The sequence below is a fragment of the Terrapene carolina genome, unplaced genomic scaffold (genome assembly GCF_002925995.2).
Source record: "Terrapene carolina triunguis isolate 2854851 unplaced genomic scaffold, T_m_triunguis-2.0 Scaffold235, whole genome shotgun sequence".
Lineage (NCBI taxonomy): Eukaryota > Metazoa > Chordata > Testudines > Emydidae > Terrapene > Terrapene triunguis.
In genome coordinates this window covers 1,818,037-1,845,904 of record NW_020664586.1, presented here as the reverse complement: position 1 = coordinate 1,845,904, position 27,868 = coordinate 1,818,037, and the positions used below count along the sequence as shown (strand labels likewise).

Here is a 27,868-nt window from a genome sequence, read left to right as displayed (position 1 = left end):
AATGTAAAGAACTCCCAACATTTGGAAGAATGCATGCTGCAGAGACAAGAGCCATTTGAGACAAGAGCCATTTCAAACACACTAAATGGAGAAACTTAAAGAGGTAGATTGTATTCTCAAGGAAAGTGGGAAACATACAAGTGTGCAGTAAAGCGGGACACGGAGGAGGGAAAACTCGGCAACTCTGGCAGAATTTTCATTCACCTGCTGTTAGCTCTCCCTCCATCTTGCATCCTTGCAGTAAGAAAAAAAAATAATGGGGAACTGAAAACAGTATGGTGCAGCCCTAGGATGTCCATGCTGTGCCCAGAGAAAGCTCCAGACCAGATGTTCAGTCTGGGACAGGCCACGAGAACTGAAATCATGTCAGAGGCATTTGGGGTGATCCTCTACAAGTCACCCATGTGCAGAATGTACTAAATTAGTCACAAAAAGAGAACAGAGCAGGAGTGCGATGTTTCAGACTGCTAACGAAGATCAGCAGGGAAAGGGCTGAGATTTCTGTCTCCGCCCCGCCCCCAATATGATAGGCATGCTCAGTGTTATGAACTATGCAAAACAGCATTAGCACCTGACTAAGGAGACTGCCCCTGGCCAAAAGCACAATAAAATCAAATGCAGGAGCATCCTTTCAGACAAAGCCAGGAAGAAAGGGTGCAGTGTGTTCCAGTCAATTTGCATAAATAGCTATAAGCTAGAAACACAGGCTGACAGAGATGCAACAAAGCTATGGGATTCCTTCTACGTCCCCTAGAAAAGCACCAATCAATTAGATCTGGTGATCACCAAACTCTACACATTAACTATAGTACCCAGAGCACCAAACTCAAAGTGAAAACCAAAGACTTGGGGAGTGGAGACATTTTTTGAAGTGCTAAAATCAAAGATGGCCAATAAAAGTGGAGCAGCAGCACAGTCACAGCAGACCCATACCATGGCCTGTTTGAATGTGAAAAAATTATGTTTACATCCAATAGTTTGTGTTTAAAATCACATGAAAAAATCCAAAGTCATCTTGACTTGATCGTTCACCCACGGATTAGAACGAGGTGGAGGAGGAAACATTGCAAAGACTATCTTAGGCCTAGTCAGAAGGGAAGAGGGCAGTTCTAGGCTGCTATCACGGTAGCCCCTAATGGTTCATTTAAATATGAAGCAGCTTTTCGGAATGCCTGGCTTTTCTCTCTGCTGAAGGATTCTTCCCAGCACAGGACGGGGGGGGGGGGGGTCAACCACCCCGCCCCTCCTGGGAACTCTTAAAGTTGGTGCCTCTGCAGACGAGAGATTCAGCCCAGCACCCTTCTCTCATGAGAGGATTAGGGCCCAGGCAGGAGTGATCCTTACTAGGAAGGACAGGCGTGTAGCCTGCATGAAGCTACACTACTAAAGTTTCCAGGCACTCACTCTTGCCACCAATCTAGAACCCTATGGAATGAAAGAGCCCCAATAAGAGTGGCGGTGGGAGCAAGCCAGTGAAGGAATCCATGCGTCAGGAGTTTGGGATCAGGGAGTCGTGAGTAGGGCATAGTCTCCTCCAATCCCAAAGGAAACCCCAATCACCTAGAAATCTTAATTCAAACTTTTAAATACACTTCAGAAAAACATGTCCACTAAAGAGTTGATAAAAGGTTAGGGAAAGTTTGACACTAACTTCCAAGTGACAAAAGCTTCTCCTGAATTTGTAATGGTCATTTTGCAAGAAAACTGATTGCACAGACATTTAAGCATGCCATTTAATTTTTTAAGTCAGCAAATTTTACTAAGTATGCAGATATATACCAGAAAGTACTATTAACTTTAGCCATTGAAATAACTCATTAACATTGTAAAAGTACTATTTAACCTTCATACAGACCACTGAATCCATTCCACCTTCTAGACTTACAGACAGGAGATGTTCTGCTCTCAAACATAAGATGAAACCATTCCACATCTGCAATGCTAGAAATAAATATCTAATATAGTGCACAAGATTGAGCTCTAATACTTTAATCTTCCATTGGCTTATTGGATATTATGGATGAGTTCTTGGTTTAGCAGTATTTTGGTACCTCTCTTTGTATACTCATTTTTATATCTTTGGGTCCACAGAATTCAGTAAAACTTATTAAGCAAATATTTCTTAAAGTAATATCTGTTTAAGAGTGACACATGAAAACTTCCAGTGCCTATTTGGCATATCACTAACTATAGTGTTAAAGACACAATCCTCTAATTTGGTCAAAATTTAGATTTATGATCTTTATGAAATTTAAGATTAATAATTTTCTTTTAATTTCAACCAAACTGTTTCAAAACTCAAATATTTGGAGAACCTAAAAGCGAAACGGACTATAATGAGAGTGAAACTGAATTCGCTGATTCTCAGTGTCAAAACTAAAATAGACAAAATAAGCCAGGGTATGTAGTGTTTTAGGCTTTAATAACCCAAGATGTTATCTGTAATGCAGGTAAGGAAATTCATCTCAAATACATCTTAATTGAGTCTCCCCTTTAACCATCTCAGATTATTTCCTATATGAGATTGATGACATTTGCAAAGGAAAAATCATGTTACTTTGAACTTTAAATCCACTATAAAGAACATCGTAGCAAGACAGGAGCGAAAGGAGAATTTTTTTTTTTTTGGAATTTTTAGAATAAACCCTGTTCGTTTCAATGATTAGAAAACTGCCTTGATTAACATTGGCACAAAGACTTAAAAAGAGTGTAAGTTAGTTGTGGCTTCTAACTAGAGAAGTAACAAGTGGCATTTTTGATGGCCTCAGATTTCTGATGAATTTTACCAAAACCTGCTTCATTTTCAAAAGAAACATGATCAAGTATGACGAACTACCAAAATGTGACATTGCCTCCTCCCTCAGCAGCCTTATTTCCAAAGTTGAACTAAAGACCTTCCAAAGTGAGACTGCCAATAGCCTCAGGACATGTCCAGTCTAGAAGAAATAGCCAGGTTTTAATGTGTTAGCTAACACATTTTAATTAGCAAATTAAACCCCATTTTACACCTAGTGTAGACTGGAAAAGTAGTGGTTTTAAATGAGTTAACATTGACCACAACGTTATCAATTCTAGGCACTAAGTCGTATTTAACATCACGTAAATTTTTCAAAAGCATCTAAATCCCATTGTCCGTTTATGCCAGAAGGAAGACACTGGATGTGGTTTAACTTTATTCTTAAATGTCTGGGAGTAGCTCGCAGATAAAAGTGTACAGTGCAGGTAATTCCAGAATCATTTCAATATATACCCTGGGGGCTTCCATCGGCCCTCCACCTTACCAATCCTGATCCCCAGCCAACCTGCTGCTGGGACCTCACCATCCCCACCCTCGAATGAGGGTTGGGGGGGGAGGGGGAATATAAAGAAGGGAGAGTTGATTCCCTGCCGTACCAGTCATAGGAGCCCTGAACCCCCATTTCTGTTCCTTTAAAGAATACCTCCTTTAAATGCTTTACCAATCCATGTATCTGGTCACTGTATCCCTTCCCTACAGAGTACTTGCACTGGACATCCGCCCACATTTAAAATACGGGTTACAACATCATAGCCTATTTCCTTTTCATGTTCGCTCCAACAAAGCCCCCCCAAACCTGCTGTGGGGAAGGCAAAAAACCCTCCACTTCACCTTGACCAATCTCGAGTTGAGGGGAAAATTCCTTCCCAGCCCCCTGAGAAAAAAGCAACTAGGGCAATGCCCACAGCAGATGCTGACAATACCTATTATTTCGCCACTAGCATAGGTGGGTGCTCCTCTGCTTGGTCCAGGTAAAAGAGGACTTTTACAGCACTGGCATGCACCTATACAATCTCCCTTCTGCTGGTCCCTGGTAGAGGAGGGGGATAGGTCAAGTCCCCACACTAACCTGGTCTGCAGCTGCAGCAGAAAGTCACTCCCTGGCTCTCTAGCCCGTGAAGGAAGCACACCTTTTCCAATAAGCCAGACCATGGCCCTCACCACTTACTGTGTGGCAAGGTTATTCTCAAACTATGCCAGAAGGAGGACAGGAGACACTGGATGTGGTTTAATTAGGCCTCAATTTTATTCACAAACATCTGGGAGTAGCTAGCAGAAAAAAGTGTACAGTGCAGATAATTCCATAATCATTTCAATATATACTTGGGGGGCTTTCGTCAGCCCTCCTCCTTATCCACCCTCGTCCCCAGCCAACCCGCTGCTAGGACTTCACCATCCCGTCCCCCCCCTCGAATGAAGGGTAGGGAGGCTACACAGGAAAGGGGTTCGCTCCCTGCCGTACCAGTCATAGGAGCCCCACACTCCCGTTTCCACTCCTTTAAAGAATATCTCCTTAAAATCCTTTACCAAGCCATTTTATCTGATCACTGTATCCCTTTCCTACAGAGTACCTGCACTGGACATCTGCCACAAGGAGACATCAGCAATTAGCTTGGCTGCCTTCCCCGAATACCTAGCCAGGTTCCCAGACATCTCCTAATGCCCTCTTTAATATCAGCCAAAAATAGGTCAGCTCCCAAATCTGACAGGTGGACCCCATCCTCCCTGAATAATTCTGGTGCCCTGTATGCTATGGCCGGATGCGAAATTACCGACCCCCCTATGCCAGTCATGAATTTGGCCACCTCCCTATTCACATATCTCCTAGCCTTGTCGACTCGGGGGGGCTTCAAAGCTCCATCCCACACCCTGCGTTGCAGCATGTCCGACCACACAATTTTTACTCCTGGGAAAAGTTCAAGGATCTGCCCCAAGTCCCTCTTAGCTCTGATCATTAAGTCTACCCCTTTACACGTTCCCAAATCATTTTCCCCAAGGTGAACCACAATTATATCTGGAGCCTGCCCATGGGCCCCCAAAGTGTGGAGAAGGGGCATCAGCTGGTCCCATAACATGCCCCTCCTCCCATGCCAGCTCAGGATTGCCTCATCACTGAGGCCCAGCTGCGGACCTCCAGTCAAACTGGAAGCCTGCCTATGCGCCCAGTCAACAATACTGTGCCCGCAGATCCACACCACCGTCTGCCTGGCCCGTCTGCCAGCATCTGGAAGAGAACACAATGGAAAATTAACACTGATTCCCACATGGGGTTTCATGTACGTTCTGTACACTTCAAAATGCCAATGCCCAAATGCCTGAATTGCCCTATTCCCAAACCCAGCCGGGCCACTGCTGATGCTGCCCCAATCCTGAATGAGCGGGAACTAAATTCATGTGCTGGGAGCCCCAATCCCACATGTCCAGGTAAAAGAGGGCTTTTCCTGCACCGGCATGGACCTATTAGTCCTCCTCTCTCTTCCAGTTCCGCTCCCCATCCCTGCCCCCCATGCTGACCTGGCCTGCAGCAGAAAGACACTCTAGTCCTTAGAGGGGCACACATCTTTTCCAACAAGCCAGCCAATAGCCCTCACCGCTTAATCTGTAGTGAGGTCACTTTCAACACTAATTTAGGCACTTACAAGCCAACGCCCCATTGACTGTCAATGGGACTTAAGTTTTCTTTTCAAAACTGACTCTGATACCTTGGAGCCTAGGTGCTTTCAAAAATTTCTACCCATTACATCTGAAAACACAGACTTTTTTGTTATAATCTAAACATCCTCTAAAACACTCCTTTGGAAATGACAAAAACACAAACTTAAAAACCACTCCAGAAATCTGGATTTCTAACATAGGATACACTGTCAGCATAAGTCACGCAATGCAGAAACTCCGATTCTCAGCCAGTCTGTTAATTTTGGTTCCACCTTCTAAAGACTTTCCTTGCCCCAGACACTGCCAGTGAATAAGACGCAGCACGCAACCAGATGGTTAAAGCTTAGGTCACAACTTTATTAGCTAAGAAACAGCAACATAGAGGAAGTAAGAAACAGTGCTCCCAGCCCAAACCAGACAGTAGCTAATGATCCAGCCAGGCTCTCAAACGCTGATCATCCAGGCATCCCATACACTGAAGGGGAGGCGAGGGATTCAGCCCAGCTGCCAACATCCCCAACCATCCTCACCTTGTGTGAGGATTCAGGGTCCAGATTAGGGATGCCTCCATCTGTACATGACATGGCAACCAGAACCCCCGCCCTGCTTAGCATAGCAGTCATAGGAGCCCTGTCCAGGTATGGGATCCACAAATCGGCCCCTGCAACAGTAACTATCCTGCATTGGACACCTGCCAAAAGTTGCAACAGTAACAGAAAAAATATTAAGTCAACCCCCACTCCCACTCCTGGTCATGCTTCTGGGTGCTATGAACAGGACGGAACACCCCTCACTGCACCTGCCAATTTGCAGTATAGGAATTTTATACCCCAATGGATTATCAGCTATGCCCAGTGCACATCAGGAGTTCAATGTAACTGTTCCCTAATGCACCACCAATAGCAGCCCACCACTGACTACCAGCTAACAGGACAAGGGAGGGTGAGCCAGGGGCAAGGTCCCAAAGGGTATGGTAGCCTTGCCTAGCAGCAGCTCTAAATATCCCCCTTAAGAGAGAACCACCTCCCCAATCCTGGCTATAGGAGAGGAGTGGGGAAAGACTCCCATGCTGCCCCCAAGCTCTGACTCCAAATAGAGCCTTAGAAGGCAGGGCCTCTCCACCCCATAGCCAGCCAGGATCTTAAGGTGTCAATGCTTTGCAGGTACAGTCAAAGCCCCACCCCAATAAACAGGACGGGAAGTGATCCAAACACTGCAAGTGAACAGATTCAGAGTTCAAGGCCACAAGGGACAATCAGATCATCTAGTCTGACTCCCCGAATCTATCTCACAGGCAATTAATTTCACCCAGTTACACCTGCATTGAGCCCAATAACTTATGTTGGCTACAGCATGTCTTCCAGAAAGGTATCCGGTCTGGATGTGAAGAATCAAGAGATGGAGAATCCATCACTTCCTTGGTAGTCTGTTCAAATGGTTAATCAGTGACTGTTAAACTATCCCCTACTTCTAATTGGAATTTGTCAGGCTTCAACTTCCAGCCACCAGGTCTCATTCTGCCAGATTAAAGAGTCCTTTAGTGCCTGTCAGTCTCTCTCCACAAAGGTGCTCATACACTGAATCAAATAATCTCTCGATCGTCTTTTTGATAAGCTGTCAGTCTCTCACTGCGAGGCATTTTTGCCACCACTTGAATCATATCGGTGGCTCTCTCCTGCACCCTCTCCAATTTTCTAACCATCTTTTTGAAATGTGGACACCAGAACTGGACACACTATCCTGTATCGGTCTTATCAATGCCATATACGAGGTAAAAATCACCTCTCTGTTCCCACTCACTACTCCCACTTATACATTCCAGGATCACATCAGCCCTTTCTGCCAGAGCATCGCACTGGGAGCTCATGTTCAGTTACATGTCTGCTATGACCCCTAAACCCTTTCCAGAGTCCCTGCTTTCCAGGCTACAGTCCTCTGTTCTGTAGAGATGGCCTGCATTCCTCAATCCAGATGTCTAAGCTTGCATTTGGCTGTAGTAAAGACGACATAGCACACAAATGTATGGTTAAAGCACAGGCCACAACTTTATTAACTATTAAACATCAGCGTCAGAGGGGTTAAGAAACAGCACCCTTCACTAAACCTCCAGCACTAACAGTCCAGCGCAGCTCCCAATTATTGCTTTCCACAACAGCTCTCATCCCTGTACTCGGGTTTGGGATCTGGAAACCAGCCTGTTACCAGCCACCTGCCGCAGGGCACGTCAGTAATTAGCATGGATTTTCCTCGCTTTCCCCCCTGCCCACAGAGTGGAAAGAAAATGCCCAATCCACCCTTTAAGGTCTGCCAGAAATATGTCTAAGCCCTCGGCAGACAGCTCCACACCATCTTCCCTGTATATGTTAGGGCCCACATAGCAAATCTCCCAATGGGTGATCATTGAGCTCCCCATTTCCCGAAGGAGCTTTGCTACCTCCCTGTTCACACCCTTCCTGGCACACCCAATCCCAGTGGGTTTGGTGGCTCCTGGCCAAATCTGCTTCTGGAGCATCTCGGACCACACCAGCTTAACCTGCGGGAAAAGCTCAGCAATGAGAAGCATGTCCCTTTTTATCTTGAGTACTAAGTTAACACCAGTGGCTGTCACTAGGTCATTTTCACCGAGATGCACCATAAGAACCTGCAGTGGGCAAGAGTGAGTTGCCAAAGAACACAGGAGCGGCATTAGCTGGTCCAACACCATGCCAGAACACATGAATGGCTTTGTGTCCAAAGCCCAACTGGGAACCATCTCGACGGCTGGCGGCCCGCTTTTGGGCCCAATGAATAACACTGCAGCCAATTATCCAAACGTCAGGCCGAGATGCTCCATCATTCCTTCCTGCAAGCATAACAAAAATACCAGCATATTTAACAGGACAACAGTTCTATCCTTCCCATCCTGAAGGCAGCATCCCCCAACTGAGGGCGGAGGTTGCAGTCTGACTGCCAACGGCTATAGACTGAATCGCCGACGCATTGTAACCTAATGCGGCTGCAGAAGCAGCTGCCCCTCTTCCAAAAGAATGGGAATCATAGGCACCTAGTTTTCAGCCCAGAAATATAATCCCCATTTTAGCACCAAAGGGAAATGGAATCTGGTCAAGTACTTAACATCTCCATGAATAAACTAACGGCTCCCACGGGGTAGCTGGAAAGCCTGGAATACACACAACGAAAGCAAATCCTTTCATCATTACATTCCCTTAGCAAAGTCTGGGATCCTCTGCCAGCCCCATCAATTTGAAGTCAGCATCACAGATCCCAGGCCCTAATGGAGGTCATTCCAGACCAGACACATAACTGAACAATCATTAGCAGACACTGCTATGCTCTCACTTACCCAAAGCCACCAAAAAAGCAGCCATGAATAACACGTTGAAGAAAAAAGCCTTGCAACGGCTAGCACATGCCCTTGGGAAGGCCTGAACCAGGTCAAACAGAATCTGAATCATGTGACACCTGGGATCTTCAATTGCAACCAACCTTTAAGATGCCTCTGAACCACAAATCCCCTGGCAATAAATCAGGGAATCCTGCAAACACCACAAGATCGCCTGTTGTGATGAACTGTGCAAGAGCAAGGGGGATGTTAGGAACAGACTTCATAGGCAGTCACCTAATTTTTGGGGCAGCTCCTGCTTGATTTTTCCATCAGTCAGAAAGGGGAAGTGGAATGTCTGCCCCTTTAAGGATATTGTGAATATTACCAGGAGCTGCCACACTAGGGTGACTGGATCAACCCAGCTGCCCCTTCCACAATAGCCAGGCAGGGAAGTGGGGGTATCTGCTCCATTCATTGTATCCTCGCACACTGTTGGGGTGGCAGAGCAGCTGCTGCCCTGGGCGATCATGCCAGTGCTGTTGAGTCAGCTCGACTCCCATCTCCCCACCAGCTGGGACATCTCTTGAGGGTCAGGAGGAGGGTAGTTTGCTTCCTAAGAGCCAAGCTCCCTCTCCTCCAATCTGTGGAAGAGGCAAGCCTACAACGGACCAACAGCTTTGTGACATGGACTTGCTGAAGCTCTGGTATGGGTAACACACAAAAACAAACCCCGACAACTCCTAAAACTCAAACTTTGTTAAACCCACTTTGTACACCCCAAATATCTTTGGAGCTATAGATTTTTCTACCAATCCAAGAGCAGATTACGCAAGGACTGTGATACCTTGACCCGGTCTCAGCTGCCTGAGGCATGTCGTCACAAAGTCCATGCAGATGAAGATGAAATTCCCCAGTTACACTCATCCTGAATAGGACTGGAAACCACCTGTTGCTCTTGTCCCCTAAATCTGAGGGGAAAGGGGTGTCAAACCTTCCCTGCTGTTATTCCAGACCTCAAGGCCACAATCCACAAGGAAGGCCCCACTAAGGCATCTTGGGACCAGAGATCTAAATCAGAGACTGTCCAGGAAGTCAAGCGGCACCTCCTTCACCAGAGCGACAGGCCCAGCTACGCCCCCATTCTATGCTGCATCCTTCCCTCTTAGGCATCTTCAACAAGGCACCAAATGAAATGGCAGCCAATGGCACCTCTGCACGGCCCATGAACTGGCCAATCACAGCTCTGGGGGATAAACAGGCAGGGGGAATAGGCCACACCACACTGATTTAGCAAAAGGAATCCACAATAAAACATATCACCACATTTTAGAGCCAACTCTCCGACTAGATTTCAGAGGACAAGAGCACTCAACATTGCTTCCAGCTCATTTTACTCCTCACCGCATGCAACTGTATTTAATGAGTTGGATAAGCAAAATTCAATAACCACATCAGCAAACTGGTTATTCATGTTATCTGTAATCTAACAAGAACATTTAAGTGCTTAGGTCTATCGAACAGTTAAATGACAAAAGCTAAACAAATTAAGACAAATATACCTGTCACCTTAATGTCCCCCAAGTGCTTAGGCTCTGCATCACATATTGGTCTCACTCAGACCTCAGCAATACTTAATTACGAAAGGGGGAACTTAGAATGAAGTAGCACCCCTCATTTCAAGTTTATTTTAAATTTACACATTAGACCCCGGAGATTAATGCAGCTCTTCATAGTCATATGCTTATAGTCCAAAAATATATCTTCATAAGCGATTACAGCTGTATGGTTAAGATTTTCAAGGGAGTCTAAGGAATTTGGGCACCATTTGGCATTTTTGAAAATATCCAGCCTTAAAGCTGGACTGAAATGCTTTTAACAAATGGTAAGACAGAGTAACAGCAGCAGCAGAACAAGTACACAGACAAGCAAAGACATTTTCATTATTTGAGCCACAAGGCTTTGTAAATTCTAAATCTGCAACTCTGTCTACACACAAAGTTGCATCAATTTAACTACAGATTTCAAGCCAATTTAATTAAACTGGTGGACGTGTGTGTATGGCCACTCACTGCACCTGTAATTTGCAGATGCTAGCTAAACCAATAGAAGACAAGTTTCAACTGCTATAGGTGTCCACACAAGGGTTTGTACCACCTTAACTTGATTTTAAACACATTTAATTTAAACCTGTGTGTGTAGGCAAACCCTGAGTTTAAACTTCTGTAGCAAGGTCAACTCTTGCTGGGGAAACAGAGAACCCTGAACTTGCTCCTTACCACGTAGTAAAATAGGAATTCTAACATTCAACTTTTTGGTTTCAAAGCATATTTGTAAGTTATATATTCTGCTAATTGTTAGGGATCTTAAAGTGTGGATTTGGGGGCAAGTTAGACACATTTAACTTCACCTGTATCCTAATATAACTTTTCAGTTAAAAAAAATTTCTGGCCAATACACTGAACTAAAAAATAGAAGTGCTAATTAAAAACTTCCTCTTATTCTGCTGTCATCTAGACACTAGTATAAGAACATTTACAGCAGGCTAGAATTTCAACAATTCTACACCAGTATTTACACAGTGAGCAGATTCTTCTGAGAACACAGATCTGTCATATTAGCATCACCTGTGCAAACAGTCGGTGGTTTGAGGCATTTGGAAATGGACAAACTTGAACCAACAATACTAATGTAGCCTGTGCCTGGGAGTGAAGAGGCTGGTAAGGTAGAGAGAAGATCAGAACAAAAAACACTGAGGGTACCTGGGAGAAAAAACTGAGTTTTTAGAAATTCAGTAAATCCTAATTTTAGATTACCTTTGATATAGCAACACTTCAGATAGATATTTGTACTGATGCAGAGAAACCTCCCAGACCAATGAGCCACCATAAAAAGCTATTTTATTTTAACTTTTTTCTCCCCATCCCCCCACCCAAAAAAAACCCCAACAACTTTTATAAGTGTTGCATTAGACTTCATGAACAGAAGTTCAGACAGGATCAACTCCTGCTGTGATGAGGTCTGCATGAATATGCAAAACACCAATGTTACTGGAAGAGATGCACAAGAGTACGCATTTAAGACTATGTAACTGGCAGCATTGCCTGAGCCACTAAGCTCACTGACTATATAACTGAGGAAATAAATTCTGTGCTTCTAATCTTTGCTAAAACATAATACACTCTGTGTAAATAATGTCAACACAAATTATTTTTTTCCCATCCTCTATGTTAAAGTTTTCTTCCCGCAGAGGGTTCAGGTGATGTGATGATACATTAAAGGGGACTTGATAAGCTAAACCAAAAATCAAACATTTGGCACATAATCCTAACTACCAGGATAAAGTTCTGAATTTAAGACCTACCTGGCCCCTGGCCTTTGCAGGTCCTGAAGTCCAATCCCACTGCAGATAATCAGCTTCTAACACACAATGATCTCGCATTTACTGCGTGGCAACCCCATACCAACTCATCCCAGATGAACATGAAGCTTATTTATGTGGTACATGGGACACCCTTTTCTAAACACAGTATTGCAAAGCTTATAGATTTTATTTTTAAATAGTAAAATTAACTGGTTAAAAAAAACTTAAAACCATTAAAATATTGTGAAACATATCAAACCATCTTTTACCCAAACCACGCCAATTCTAACAGGGAATCACTAGTACAGCGCATGCTGAATGTCAGCAGCTGATGATTCGTGGTGGGACTGGAATTTAGAATATACAGGAAAGAAGTTCTTAGCATTTGATGTATTCTGGGTTTATATGAATTTCTCTGCTAAACCTGTGTGCTACATAAGTCATATGTAAATAAGACAGACTTCTTTAAAGCCATGAAGAGTTGGATGGAAGGGCAGGGGGCAGAAGAGATTGTTTCCTGGTATTGGATGACAGGTTATAACAGAAACCTTGTCCAAAAACTGAGATGTTGCTCCCCAGTTCCCTCCATACACCCCCTTTACTCCCCTCCTATTTCTTTATCTTTCTGTTCCTTTGCCTTCTTTTCTGTTCTCCCCTTATTTTGAAGGAAAGGAAGGTCAATAAAATATAAAAAAGTAAATAAACCAGGTCCTATTCCCCACCACTGTAGACGGAGAATACAAAACCACAAACTCTTGGCAAGGTAAAAATCTACCACTTTATTAATGATAAAATAAGTTACTGCCCCCTCTGTACTGAAAGGGTAGCACCACACACACACTCAAAATACAACGAACAACAATGCTGCACCAACAGAAAGGCACTGATGCCAAAAGAGATACCAAAAACTTTTAGAAATATGAAGGCAAACATAATATATCATACAGATTAAAACAATTTTATCTTTAAACTACAGCCAGCGCATCCTTTGAGAGAGGGCATACAGAAATGACCAAGTCCAAAGAGGCATGAGGGGTTGACCCCTCTCGCCCCTTCACTGGAGAAGCCCCAACTCCCTCCATCAACCCTCAGCCTAGAGGGACTAAAACAGTCAAAGCTGCTAAGTACCCTGAAAGGGACAACACTTCTCCTTGCTGTGAAGGGTCACAGCCTAAAGACTTGATCCCATGGGAGGGGGTAAAAAACCACAATATTGAAAGGTTGTATGTTGCAGCTTTATTAAGGACAAAATCTTACAACAGTATATACACAGAATATCCCAGATTCTAATAAAGAGCAGGGACCATCAATAAAAAAATCCATAAGAGGGTTGGAAGCTGCTTATGAGGCAAAGTGGGGGCAGAACAGGAGCCCTGAATTAAAATGCTACTAAACACTTTATCATCTCATACTTATCAAACGATCTGTGATGGGGATTTTTACTAAATTATGTAGGAAAGCAACTAATTCAATAAGAAATGTTAATGCAGGCAGAGTGCTGACTCATTAAGGGACTAGGAAGTTTCAGATTTTGTGCTGGGGAGGTGAAAAGGCTGAGCACAGCTGTATTCCAAAAAAGTGTCCCAAAAAGCTGTGACAGTGTTTTATGGACAGCCTTGCCTGCTGCTGCATTTCAGGGTTGTTGTATAAATCGTTCTCTATAGCAGGGCTAATCAGTTACTCAAGTACTTCTGCACAGAGTCTATCAACAATCCATTGCCTACCTCCCAGACACCTCCCTGGGTGAGGATAAGGTGCCAGGGAATGCCTTCTACTGGGAAGAGGCAGACCACTGTAGCCCTAAAACTGCAGCAGACTTGTCAAAAGCCAATTGTCCATCCATCTGGAAGGACCAACAAGAGCCAGTGTCGCTGTTCAGCAAGGACCAACGCTTTGGTCCTGGGCACTCTAGCTGGCTACAAACAAGATTCAATTGCTTCTCGTAGGCTGGCATTGAAAATACCTTCCCCGATCTCTGACAGGTGAACACCATCTGGGCTGAACAGCTCCGGGGAAGAATACATAATCTGGTCATGCCTTAAAACTGAGATCCCAAACACGCTGCAAAATTTGGAGAGTTCCTTAATAATCATCTTCCTGGACTTCTCTACAACTCCTGGGGGTTTGTCTAACACTGGCCATGTCCTAGGCAGTAGAGTGGACCACACAATCTTTGTCTTGGGAAACATTGAACACAATGTTGTAAGGTCATTTTTCATGCTCTTGATTAAGCCCAGCCTTGATTGGTGAGCCAAGTCGTTTTCCCCCAAGTGTATAATTATCACATCAGGCAAAACGCCCCTCTGCACGACAGATTGTATTAGAGACAACAACTCATCCCACAGCATGTCCTTCGTACCCAACCACGATACACGAGCCCTGATGGGGTCTATCCCTAATCGTGCTCCATATGGATGGCACCAACCCCTCTTCCACAGTGAGGTCACCACTGTGTGGCCACAAATCCACACTTCCAGAGGATTAGCCTGAGGGGGTCGAGTCACTCCTGAAAGGAAACAACAAAAGGCTTCAGTTTAGTATGATCCTGCCCCCCACCTCCTCCCAAACAATCCCCACTGCCCAGACCATCAGCTTGCCTTGCAATGCTACATGGGGTATGTGAGCTTGCAAACACGGGTATTGTGGGGCTAGCAGTGTCAGAGTGGTGGTACTTGCAGCCTTTGAGAGGTGGTGGGACAGGAAGGTGCAGCAATGCCTTGTGCAATTTCACCAGCACCGGCAGGCTGTGATGATGCAAGGCAGCAGTCTAAGGAGGCTGCCATGTCCCTCCAGCTACAATCATGGCTGCTATGAGGGATCTGGGATTAGGTTATATTGGAAAAAAGTATGCCAAGTGAAGGGACAACGAAGCCCTCAGGACATAACAAGCAAGAGCTCTACTTTAATGAAGAGAGGGACCACTCTCCCTTAGAATGCTCCCTGGATGAGGAAAATGGAGAGCTTATGCCCCAACATGTGGGATGCTCAGCCCAAGAGAGAAATATATAAAATCCCCACTGACAAAGCGTTAACTACTAGGCCTACCATGAGCTTTTACCAAGTGAATAAGCTTTACATAGAGAACAATTTTAAATTTTAACAGACATCTACTGAAATATTTCTGACGCTAACCATCCACTGCTCTGATATACGGGATAGACTGCACCAGGAAGAATCCCCTTTTTAGTTTGCCTGTGGAGCCTACGAATTGAAACGTAAATGGGATGCCAATGTGGCAGAGCTTAGCCAGAATGAGTGAGAAGTTAAATTCCTGGGTCAAGTACCAGGAAGAACTGCGTTAAACAACTGGTGTGGAATGGAGCCAAGGACACGGCGGCAGTGCACTGCACTGTCCACCTGCTAGACCATTTCTGCAGGGCTATGGAGATCAAACCCAAATTGGTGTGCTTGATTCCAGGGAAGGAAAGCGGCTACATTAATATCATTCCCTTGCTGACTGGACTACAGAGCAGTACTCAAGGGACGCCAACAAGGGAAAGAGCTGCAGTGATCACTAAAAATGAGACAAAAGGGTTAAAGAGGGAAAGGATTCAGTGTCTATGAAAAAAGGTAATGGGAAATGGTCTTTGGTGCTGATGGCACTCGCCAAAACCAAAAATTATTCCAAAAATATTAACATAAAATAGAACAGCTGCTATTAAGAAGCAGTTTCTAAAAGAGGTCATGCACATTGTAAGGTAATACCATTAATTCCCTACACAGCACTATTGTTATTGGCCAATACAAATTTCCTATCCTCCACAATTGGACACTTGCACTCAACTGGTCCCTCCTCCTCCTCCTACTGGGAGGGATGACACCTCTCTAGTCTCCCCCCTGCTCTGAAGACTAAGATCATGCCCCTGGTATCATGGCACAAGTGCACCCTCCGTCCCCCCCAGCTCTGGTGCTCAGTCCTTACATGACACCCTTGTCCAGTTCTTGCATCACACATACACAGGGGCCCTTAGCATCACAGGTCTGTCACAGCAGTGCCTGTCCTCAGATACTTTTCTGGGATGCTCCCTACCTCTAATACAAATCTAGTCAGCCCCCTCCCTGCACCCAAGCCAGCCCTGTATTACTACCCAATTAAAGAGGTATTCCCAGCTCTCACTATACAACGCCCTCAGGAACTTCCCTTCACTTCTTCTCTCAAAAGAAACATTTACAGGATCTCCTTGATTAAAAAAAAAAAGGGGGGGGGGGGAGGGATTCATTCAAACCCCAAGTCTCCCTGCTTCCCAACATTTCTATGCAGAAATCATTTAAAATGTGCTTATATAGGCTGCTGTAGATCTCACTTCTCCTTCTACCAACACTACCTCCACCCTGGCTCACCTGATCCCTCCAGCTCCGCTTCACGGGACTCCTCTCTGGGCGCTCCGTTCTCCACCTCGGCCAATGTGTCCATCCTCCGCAAGGGTCTCCCAGCCCGGGAAGAACTCCTCTTGGCTCCCCAGATGCGCTCGTAGAGTAAGCTGGCACATCCTCACAGGTCTACCAGCAACCTCTCCTTGGGGCTCATTTCCCCTAAACAGCTTCCCCAACCGTTGGTACCAACCCTAGCACGAATCTCAGTTGAAAAATAGACCCTTCCATGCTCTTTCCACTGCAGAGAGTTTCCAGAGGAACAATTCACTTGAACAGAAGGCTGAGGATGGTGGAGTATAGCCAACCTCATGCTCTCATTCATAACTTTGGGTTGTCTTTGTATTTGGCAAATACTGGTGCAGTGTTTCTTAAAGTAACATGACTCATAACAGGCAGCCAAAGGCCCTTTAAAATAAAGACAGCTCCTCACCCTCTGGTGGGTAGGGCATACATACAGTGATCCTGAATGTTCTGTGCACAATGGACACACAAGATCATTTCTCAGTCTTTTTGTTTTATGTTTAAACCCTACCTAGAAAAGTAGAAATAAAGATTGAAGAAAAAAGTTTGGAGGAGCTACGTCTGGGTTTTAAAGTACAAGCAGGTTTAAAAGAAGTGAAGAGTTGTATTCATGTGTGATCCCTTGAAGAGCTTCAAACTTTTCTAGCAGTGGTAGTATCATGTCAAATTTACAGAAAGTATCATGGGAAGAAGCGAAGCACATGAAAAAACTGGTCCAGTGGCATTTCACACATGATTAAAAGCTCCACCGCACACAACACAGAAGGTTAAGTGTCCTTGAAAACCTTGACCCCTGCTGGACTACTGGAGATCAAGTTACTCTGAATGGAGAAAAGGGAGCTATTAGTCAATAATTACATAACTACTTCTCATGAGGCTATTCATAAGCAAATCACTAGTATCTACCAAAAAGATAGCTCAGCTTCCACTCTGACTGGGAATACATACTTCCCATCAGAAGAAGAAGGGGATTACAGAGCAAAATGGCTCGTAACTCTTAAGGAAACACTATAGACACCATTCTCAAGAGATTAATTGAGCTGGCAAGACTGATACCCTCCAAAAAGATACAGCCAGAGGAAGAGCCAACAATCTAAACTATTAATGTACTTATTTTTCATAACACTATCACACACAATTATGGTAGGGGGATACAAAAAAAACTGTCTGAACAAACTTTCTTGGTACCTCTAACACATAGGTACACGCATTAGCCCAAAAGTTAGAGGTCCACCTTAACCACGTAAACACATGGAAGCTCTGAGTTAACATTCCATAAGGTAATAAGGCAGAACATATTTGGTCTGAATATTAGATGTCTAACACGTATCTGTGAATGTCCTGGGTGTTTGGGTTAAAGTCAGGTGAACTCATAATATAGTAGTTAAGCTAGTTCTCGATTAGTTTCTCTACTTTTTTTAAATCCAGGTAATTGTTTTACTGTTTATATGCCTCTTAGGGCCAAACTGTCTAAAGGGTAGATAGCTCATATGCACATCAAAATCATGTACCATTGTGTCAGAAACAGTGTTCCATGCTCAGCAAGTCCAGAGATGAAAATGTTTTTCCCTTAATGCACATGCATCATTTTTAAAAATGCATCTTTATAAGCCTGAATAAATTAATCAAGCTACTAATCTCAGAGAAAGACTAACTACGGTAAAAACATTTTGCCAAACTAGTCTAGAAAAAAGTCACACAGCAAGGCTCACCGTGACAAAACACGATTAGGGCCCTATCAAATTCACGGCCATGAAAAATGCGTCCCGGACCATGAAATCTGGTCTTTTGTGTGCTTTTATCCTATACTATACAGATTTCACGGGGGAGACCAGTGTTTCTTAAACTGGGGGTCTTGACCCAAAAGGGAGTTGCGGGGGGTCACAGTATTGTCACCCTTACTTCTGTACTGCCTTCAAGAACTGGGCAGCCAGAGAGCAGCGGCTGTTGGCTGGGCACTCAGCTCTGAAGACAGCGCCTCGCCAGCAGCAGTGCAGAAATAAGGGTGGCAATACCATACCATTGCACCCTTACTTCTGCACTGCTGCGTTCAGAGCTGGGCAGCTGAAGAGTGGCAGCTGCTGACTGAGGGCCCAGCTCTGCAGGCAGCAGCCCAGAAGTAAAGGTAGCAGTACCACAACCCCCCAGCAATAACCTTGCAAAGCCCACACACACACACCCTTCCTTTTCAGGTCAGGACCCCTACAATTACAACACCATGACATTTCAGATTTAAATACCTGAAATCATGAAAATTATTATTTTTGAAATCCTATGTCCATGAAATTGACCAAAATGGACTGTGAATTTGGTAGGGCCCTACATATGATAAAAAGAGCTTAACTGTCATTAAACTGATCTGAACACTAATTATGGGACATTTATTCCACACTGAGCATTATTAGCTATTGGTCACTTCCTTTTCCCAATATCTGCAGTCCTCGTCTCTCCAAGACACATTGCCAACATGAAGTGCACAATTAGACTTATGAATAACGTTAAAATAATATATAGTTCTTGCTGTGTTGACATAGAAGTTGCACTCATAGAAAAGTGTATTACCCACGCATAGATGGACTTAGCACTAGCTCTTTTGAACTATACTGTCATTTTTTTCACCAAAATAATCAATATAGCTGGTGTGCATAGGTGTATTACCTAGCACCTTCCATAATGAAATTTGCAGCATGATGTTGCCTTTGATTGTATGCATATTTAAGCATACACACTGTTACTGCAGTCGTTGAGTCCCAATCATGATTGGGCCCCTATTTCCAAACAGACAACTTTTCAGAAAAACTAAACTTTGAGCTCAATTTTTCAGTTTCTCAGCTCACTTTCTTTAAATTGGGTTTACGTAAGCTTTCACCTTTTTTAGTTACCTGATCAAGAAAAGATGTTTTCCACATTTTTAGAAAGTTATTTTGTTGTCACACATATACACAAAGGAAAGTTACTGATGTGATAAGTTACATAACTTCTGAGATTCCTGACTAGTATTTAAATTCTCAGACATGTTGCAATAACAGATTTTGTTTTGCATTGAATCTCAAATCTTTGGATTGTCAAAACAATGCATCTGTCTAAAGTATGGTTATGTGAACCATGAATAATTCTGCACTACTGCAGACAAGTCAATAGGAAGCAGGGCTACTGACCAATCAAATTAGAACAAATTAGCGCACAGAACATAAGCTACTTTTTTAAAATGTCAACCATTTCCCTCACCAAAAAAGTATTACTACTATTTTACAATAACAGAAATACATTTCTTGCTAAGCTGATGAGGACATGAGAACTGAAACAGAACATTTTGTTTACAGTGTATAAGGGAAATTTGCACCTCTTGCCTTAAAGTATAACCATCTGTGGGCATTAAGGCCTCAGCATGCAGCTTCAGACATTACCTCCCACACCTGGACACCTTTGGAAACTAGCTCTCTACCAAAAGCCTAACTATACATTCAAATTGATTGGAGTTGCAAGACTTGTGAAGAGAAGCCCAGGTTGGAATTTATTTTTTTACTGAAAAGAAATGAAATACTCCTGAGAAAGAGTATCAGACAGAACCATGTCTGTATGTGTACAAACAGAGTGTTGTAGCTGTGTTGATCCAACACATTAGAGAGAGAAGATGGGTGAGGTAAGAAAACATATTACCCCACCCAGCTTGTCTGTGTACAAATATACTGCTCGATAATTGTGGTGTTGCACTGTATTCATTTCATAAGCTTGATGATAGCCACGCTGTGTTATACTCAAGGAGGATGGAAGGGAGCAGAGAGGCACTACCCATATCGTCTGTGAATCCTGCTTGTTAGGCAAAAGCAGGTGACATCACTATGGGACATTCTTTTGTTCAAGGGACCGTGGAAAGGTGGAGATCACTCCTTTGACAGCTGCTCAGAACCAAAGATGCAATTAAAGCTTTCACTTTGTGAAATACTCCCTTGTTCCTGGTTCAATTGTAAATAAGTAATGCATTGACCCCAGGCATTACAACTATCCAGCAAGTAATCCAGACCAGCAATGGTATAATGCAATGGCCAGCATGGAAACTTTAGCTTTTTTTTTTTTTTTTTTTTTTTAAAAACACACGAGTCTCCTCCTTTTAAGGGTTTGTAAAATGAAAAATTCACTTTGGAGCAGAAGCTGTTCAGTATCATCAGAGCAGGGAGAGATGCTTTCAGACGGTTCCCCATTGTATCCAGACTTTTCTTTCTATTGTAATTCTAACAACATCCCCAAGAATCATCCCTCATTCCCTACCATTGCACTTCCTTGTTTCGACACCTTTTTTCCCACCTAGAAAGGAACCCTGCAAGTCTTGTGAATACATGTCAGAAGCACAAAAAAGTGAATCAGGAAAATGAAAAAAGTCATCCTCTGATATGAGGAAAGCCATCCTAATGTGTGTGAAAGTTACATTTTGACCTGTGTTTCATAGCTAGGATGTACGTCAATAGCTTGGGATTACAAAAATAGGAACATTTGTCAGTGATACAAGGTCTAATGAGAAGCCTATTTGTATAGAATTTTTTCCAGAGGACAATCGCCTCATGGTTAAGACCAATTGCAAAATAAAAGGATTTAACAGGCAACCTCTATTGGGAACAAACATTGCCCACTGTGCGTACAGGTTTTCTCCTGAAGGAGTTCATCAGATAGCTTAGCTACTTTCTGTCACTCACACATGGCTAGAGCACAGATAGTACATGTGCTTAACCTCTGAAGTACCAAATCTGTGATTGATGCCATCAATCTTGTAAGCGGCAAGGGTATAGACTAGATGACTCAATAGGCATTTTCAGTCCATACTACCTATGATTATGGCATCAAACAATTTAAATAAAAAGAATAAGTGAGCACCAGTCTAATAAAGGCCTTTTGATAACCCCACCCCAGCTCCCTGAGACCAGAAGCACTGAAAAAACATTCTCACCTGAACTATAATCTTTTAGGCGCAAGTCTTTCACAGGTGTCCCATCAGGTGCTCGGAAAGCATTGAGAATCTAGAGACAAAAACCAAGAGTCAACATTAGTTTCACAGCACACACCAAACCAAGGCTACTTTAGGAAGGTAAGATAGAGAGAGGAAACAGAGTACAGGAAAAGCTAACACACTCATAAGAATTCTGTCGGTTTTGGATTCCGAACTCCATTACAAAGAGGCATATTCTCCCACAGAGTCCCCTTATCATCTGAGAACTGCCTTTTAAAGAGAGAAACTGTCATTACAGCAGAATTCAGGTGCATGGAGCTTAGTTATTTAAGTTTTAATGTCCTCTCCATTCAGAATGTTTTCTTCTTAATGTGTTGCAATCACTTCTCTGGCCATTTATTACTATTAAAATCACTGATCACTAGTTACCTTTGAGATTGTTTGGGCCTTTATTTCCTCTAACATCCCACTATCTCAGGACACAGTAAGTTCCTCACCTGAGTTCTCAGGCCCAATTCTCAAGAAGTCTGATCATCATCACTGAACTAAAGAGCACTACATTGCAAGAGGCCCACAGTCTGGAACTCCCATGAGATACACCCTGGGGCTGACTATTGGAGCTCTGTGGAAGTAACTTTTTCTACCACCTCACAGAGAAAGGCTAACAACCAGTGTTGGCTTTTTGACTAAGCTCAAGTGTAGTAGGAGATATCTTTTCTATCTCTATAGGATACTATTTTAGCACCTCCCAGCTATTGCCTATGGAGCGGCCTGCAGCTCCCTTTCTGGCTACAAGGTAAATACAGATGAGGTAATACAGGAATATAAGGCAGCCTGAAAGACAGTGAAGTGAAAAGCCTTAGGCCCACCAGACAGGCTTAAGCGATCAAGCTAAAGTGAACTACATTTCCCCACCTACGAGCACGCAAGAGTGTCACCTGTACATTACTCTCAGTCAAAGTCTCAACAACAAGAAAAAAGTAGCACTGTGGTCACCCCTAAAACCTGGGATTTCCATATGGAAAAAATCATGAGCTGGTGTAAATTGCACTCTGCCCACCTCTTGGACACAAAAGGCTTGAAAATACATTTTAGATTGGCAATAGCTTATATTTTTTGTTTAAAAAAGAAAAGTTGCTCTTCTTCTCTAATTAAAAATCTCTTCGGTTCTTCAGACCATGCTGGGAACTGCTTGCAACATTTGGGATATTACATACTTTTGCTACAGATTTGATAAACTTTGGAGGAATTAAAAAAACCCCACTTACGTCATCCTTTGTGGCAGTTTCAGGCACTCCTCCTAGCCGAATGAGCTTGCTTGGTTTCACATCTTTGGGGCAGGTCCTGTAATCTTGGTCCTTGAGTTCAAAATCAAGATAGTTTTACAGTGGAGACACACTTGTCCGCAATACACAAAACAACAAAATAAAGCAGGGCACAATTCATAAGCAGAATGGCTCCAAGCTGTGTTGGCTGGTTGTAGCCTTTTAAACTTGGAGCTATTTCAAATGCACTTAGATTCCATAAAGAAGTTTCAATCTAGTCCCAGTAAATACTTGTCTACATGCTATATCATTCAGAGTAACCCTCGGTCACTGCTAAGAAGTGGCCAAAGTCCTGGAAAAATCATGGGCTCTAAAAGATTTTAAAGAAAAGTGGGATAAGCCAACATACAGTTTCATTGTGCTCCCAAAAGCAGGAGATATTTGCAAATTTTTAAAAATAGCTTGAATTATTTATGTTGATATTACTTTGGACTAAGTTAAATGTGTGGTGGAGAGGGAATGAGTGGGAGTAGAAAATTAGAGGATGAGGAGGCATTCAGGGAAGGTAGGTATAGAGGGATAGGACTGCTACCCCTAGGATTTGGACAGAAATCTCCTTCGCTGCCCCTCCCCTCCTTTTTTCTCATACTTTAAATAAAAAAGGACCTGTTTTGGCTCATTCAGAGTTTTTACAAAACCACATACCTGAAGATCCTGCCTAGAATCTTTGCTGGGTTTTCCTTCTGTAAAGGACTTGCCATGCTCATAATCAAACAGCTGACTTCCTGGCAGCCGGTGATCTACATCTCTGTACTCAATGTTTCTGTAATCAGTATCTTGTCTTCCGAGGAAATCCAGACCACCTTCGCCCTTTAGCACAAGACTAGAATCTGATCTTTGATGTTCAGTACCAGAAAGCTGCTGCTCGTTCGCAAAGGTCGGCGGTGGCTCATCTCTATCTTGAAGAGGCCGACGGCTATTCGGGAAATCTAGCGAAGACTCAATTTCAAGACCCACTCCAAGGGACTCTTCTTCTCTGGTTCTCGGCTCTGAATGTTGAAACTCTCCTTTCTGGATGCCAAAGGGAGATCTGTCTAGAATAAGATCACGTGTAGACTCTTCTCTCTTGTTTGTGCTTAAGGCAGATCGCTCTCTGTCTGTTAAAGGTATAGTAGACTGACTGCGCCTAAAATCTATAAGATTCTGATCCACAGGGGGCATCTCCCTGTCTGTAAAGTCCATAGGAGGAGCCATGTCTCTGCCCCTAAAATCCTGATCAGATCGGGACTTGTGCCTATTTCTGAAATCTGAAGGTGGTGTCTCCCTGTCCCTAAAGTCCAGATCAGAGGTACTCATCCCCCTGAAGTCCACGTCAGGTACATCCCTGTTTCTAAAGTCTGAATAGGAATGCTCTCTGCCCCGATAGTGTAACTCAGGCATGTCCCTTGCCCTAAAGTCTGAATGGGCTCCATCTCTACCTCTAAAGTCCAGATCAAATGAACCCCTGCTCCTGAAGTCTGATGGGAGGTCCTCTCTACCCCTATAGTCCATGGTATGCGCTTCCCTGTCCCTGTAACTCATACGGCTTGCCTCCCTATTTCTATAATCCATAGAAGGAACATCCCCACCCCTGAAGTCCATAGACAGCCCCTCTCTATCTTGGAAATCTCCAGAGTACATCTCCCTGCCCCTAAACTCGGAAGAGGGCGGTTCCCGGCCCCTAAATTCTGAAGAGGGTGGTTCCCGGCCCCTGAAGTCCAACTGTGAATCATCTCTGTTCTGAAAGTCAGAAGGTGGGAAGTCTCTGCCCCTGAAATCATGATGACCCTCCCCACTTCTGAAATCACTCCGTGATCCATCTCTAGCTCCATAGGTGAAAGAAGCTTCCTCTCTGTTGGCAAACTGAGGATTGAGAAGGCCTGAGAGTGCCTGGATATCAAAAGGAAGTGATTCCCTGCCAGAGAAGTTGCCAGAGTGTCTTTCTTGAGCAAGACTATCAAGGGAAGGAGGATATTCCCTGTTCCACCCGGGAGCAAACCTTTCTTCTTGGCTCCCACTGTAGAAATAAAGACAGTATTATTCATAACGTGCTTAGAGTCTGAACTCTACACAGAAGCACATTCTTCTCTAAGCTCTAAGATCCACAGAAGGCATTGACGTTTGGCAATTTAAGATGAGGCAGCATACAACAGATGTGAAATAGTAAACTTGTGTGCTCCCATTTCACCACAATTTCCAGAAGCACTCAACAGGGAAAACCTGCAATATTAATGGATTAATGATGGTAGCAAGCCACATAGTCCTGCACTATACGCAGCTAGGGAGCCAGGTGAGGCTCCAAGTGGTGTATTTGCTTAAGCATCTCTAGCCCCATTCTGGAGGGATCCATTTTTGCTTTGGTTCTCTTAGCACTGATACGAACGGTTAACTTCCTAAATGGTCATGAGGTGAAGGTTACCTAGTCATCTCCATTAGTATGCTATGCAACAACAGTTTGTCCTCTTTGCTAGGGCCTGCCTGATATTGCAAGATGCTGAGTACTCTCAATTCATGCTGACTTCAATGAGAGTTTGGGAGTGCTCAGAGGTTCCTAGGAACAGGTCAAGTGTTCAAAACTGTGCAGCTTGCTTGTGTCATACTAGTTTCCCAGCAATTGCACCTAATTTATGTTGCTAATGCCATAGGTTCTAATTCTCTATGCACAGTGAGACTCAGAAAGAGGTTTTTTCTCAAGAGGTAGTTTCGTAACTAATAGGTTTTATGGGGATGGAACAATCTGTCTCATTTTAGCCAAGTCTGACTCCCACGCATTTTAAAAAAACTTAAAAGGTAAACAGAAATAGAGCAAGAATCTTTAAAGAACAATCCCAAATCCTGATAAATCAGTAGACACCTCCTCTTTGGCAATCTTAGCAAATCAAGTTCACCTTAAAATTCACAGTGACAGAAGCACTCACCCATGGACATGGGAGATGACATATTTGAATTTAGTCAAATTGTCTATGGATATATTGAAAGCAGTAATGCAAAACAATAGTTATAACTTGGATCAAGGGGAAATAAAGAATTCTCCAACACTTGAAAGAATGCTGCTGGTTAATTTTCAACTGGAAAGAAAACACCAGGAAAGCACTATCATGTAGAATCAGTCAGAACAGTATTAGTTCAAGGGTAAAATAAAATCACATACAGCTACTCATATATAAAGCAGTAAGGAGGGAAATGATTTCTTGGCAATCTCTACTTGTTACTGATTCAAACAGCAGAAGTATTCTTATTACCTCAGAACCCTGTGGGGTAAATTTCTGTTGTGAGGAAGTACACTCAGCAGATTCATTCAGAGGGACAAATAAGCGAGTTAACAAGGATAACAAAAGAACCAAGTACTAGTGATTAAACAGTGAATTAGCCTAGCTCCTGATAGCTCTCTTTTTCTAATCCCAGTGTCCCGATATCAACATAGGGTCTAAATGACAGCCAGAGGAATGCAAGTAAGGGAAACATTCCATTGTGTTGGTACTTCTCAGTTGAGTGTAAGGAGTGTTACAGTGACATTCACAAGTGTCTCGCTATTGTACATTCCACATTCTGAGCTGTACTCCCTCAGATTTCTCTCTCAATAGTGTGGAAGTAGCCTAAACATTCACTACAAACAAGCAACCTTAAAGGCCGTGAAGTTACAGATATGTTTGAAACCAAGAAATGTTGAAACCAAGATCCAACAGGATCCACATGATAATCTTTAAAAATTCCTTAGAGTCAAAGTTAGGTGTGTATTAACACCTTAGCTAAAAATGGCTACATTAAATTTAAGCGTATGTTCAGCAAAGGGGCAAGGAGGAGAAGCAGAAATGCTGGAAGCAGCTATCTTTGAAGAAGAAATAACTAGCAGGAATTTACAGGAAGCTGGAACATTACGTCTGGCTAGAAAACAGGCAGCCTGAACCACTGAGAGTAGCTCCACAGTGGTCATATAGCTCACACAAAAACAGTTTCACAATAGCAAGATGTGCAGTGAGTAATGACAAACAGTAAACAGAGAAGGAGCCCCATAGCCCCTGTTATTGTTAACATTTCACGTAAGAAGAGCCTTGACATATAAACTCCAAATCCAAATCCTTACTGGAAAGGGCCCATTCTGTTGGCCGGCCGAGGGTCTCCCCACATCTTTCCCTGTCTGGTGGACTTCCAAAGATGGATAAATTCCTTCCACAAACAATGACAGACAGCAGAACCTGTGGTGGAAATAGCATGACAATAAGCCTGTAGACACAGACATAAATCATTTAAGAAAAATATCACCTGACCAGTTTAAACAAAGTTTTGTATATCTGAGATTCAGAAATATAAGCAACATGCTCCAGTGCAAGTACACAGAAATATAACAATTAAACTCCTCCTTTTACTAAGTTTGTAGGTCCCAAACTATTCAACTTTTTTCTAAATCAGATTGCCAGAACGGCAGGAGATAGTAATTTTAGATTTGTTTGTCATTAATACCACACTTCCCACCTACTGTGTATTTTAATTTACCATTCACATTCCAATTAGAAAGGAGAAAACACTGAAGATCTACAAATCAATAGAGCTGTAGTTTAAAAAAAAAAAGCAATGTACAACATTAATTTTTAACCCAGGCACAATTTCTGGCAGAAGCTCTTGGCTGGCTATGTATGGAAACATTTCCATTCAAGTGGTCTATCATGTTTATTGTGCTACCTAGAGGCACTTGGATTAGAAACAAACATCTTGCTCACAGTTGGTTATATAAGCACCACAATAGTGCACAGTTCTAATCGGGAAGGATATATCAGATCACAGGGTAGTCTGCTTTGGATCTCTTTCCAGAGGCTAGGAGAACATCCACAGCAAGTCTAGCTCCCTACTATGTTTCATTCCCACTTGTAAGATTCATCTTTTGATCTGATTACACTGATCTACAATTTTTGAGAAGTCGTCTGCTTCAGAGATAAAATGTGCTATTTATTATGTATTTTGATGTGCTAAATTCAAATATGACAATTAAAACAACCGATTGGCTACTGTTTCTAAAATATTTAAGTTTTTATTTTATGTCTATTTATATTGTGTAGATAGTAGAGTTTTAATCATAAATTGTAAACCTAGG

At 43.1% G+C, this 27,868-nt stretch overlaps 2 protein-coding genes across 2 annotated transcripts in view; both read right to left on the bottom strand.

Moving 5' to 3' along the window:
• The window catches only part of RBM6 (RNA binding motif protein 6), a 127,165-nt gene that overhangs the window by 81,796 nt on the left and 17,501 nt on the right, over positions 1–27,868 (bottom strand). Inside the window, exons 2-5 of the mRNA XM_024193696.1 lie at positions 26,864–26,975; positions 23,446–24,796; positions 22,744–22,833; positions 21,476–21,545 (exon numbers count right to left, since the gene is read on the bottom strand). Coding sequence (XP_024049464.1) covers positions 21,476–21,545; positions 22,744–22,833; positions 23,446–24,796; positions 26,864–26,907 — 1,555 coding nt within the window. The 5' untranslated portion in view covers positions 26,908–26,975. The remainder of the gene's footprint in view (positions 1–21,475; positions 21,546–22,743; positions 22,834–23,445; positions 24,797–26,863; positions 26,976–27,868) is intronic.
• On the bottom strand, positions 13,356–17,353 carry LOC115271280. Its single transcript, XM_029912655.1, has 2 exons — positions 16,480–17,353; positions 13,356–14,644 (listed from the first exon to the last, which is right to left on the bottom strand). The coding sequence occupies exons 1-2, from the start codon at positions 16,550–16,552 to the stop codon at positions 14,055–14,057; spliced, it is 663 nt and encodes a 220-aa protein (XP_029768515.1). The 5' UTR covers positions 16,553–17,353; the 3' UTR covers positions 13,356–14,054.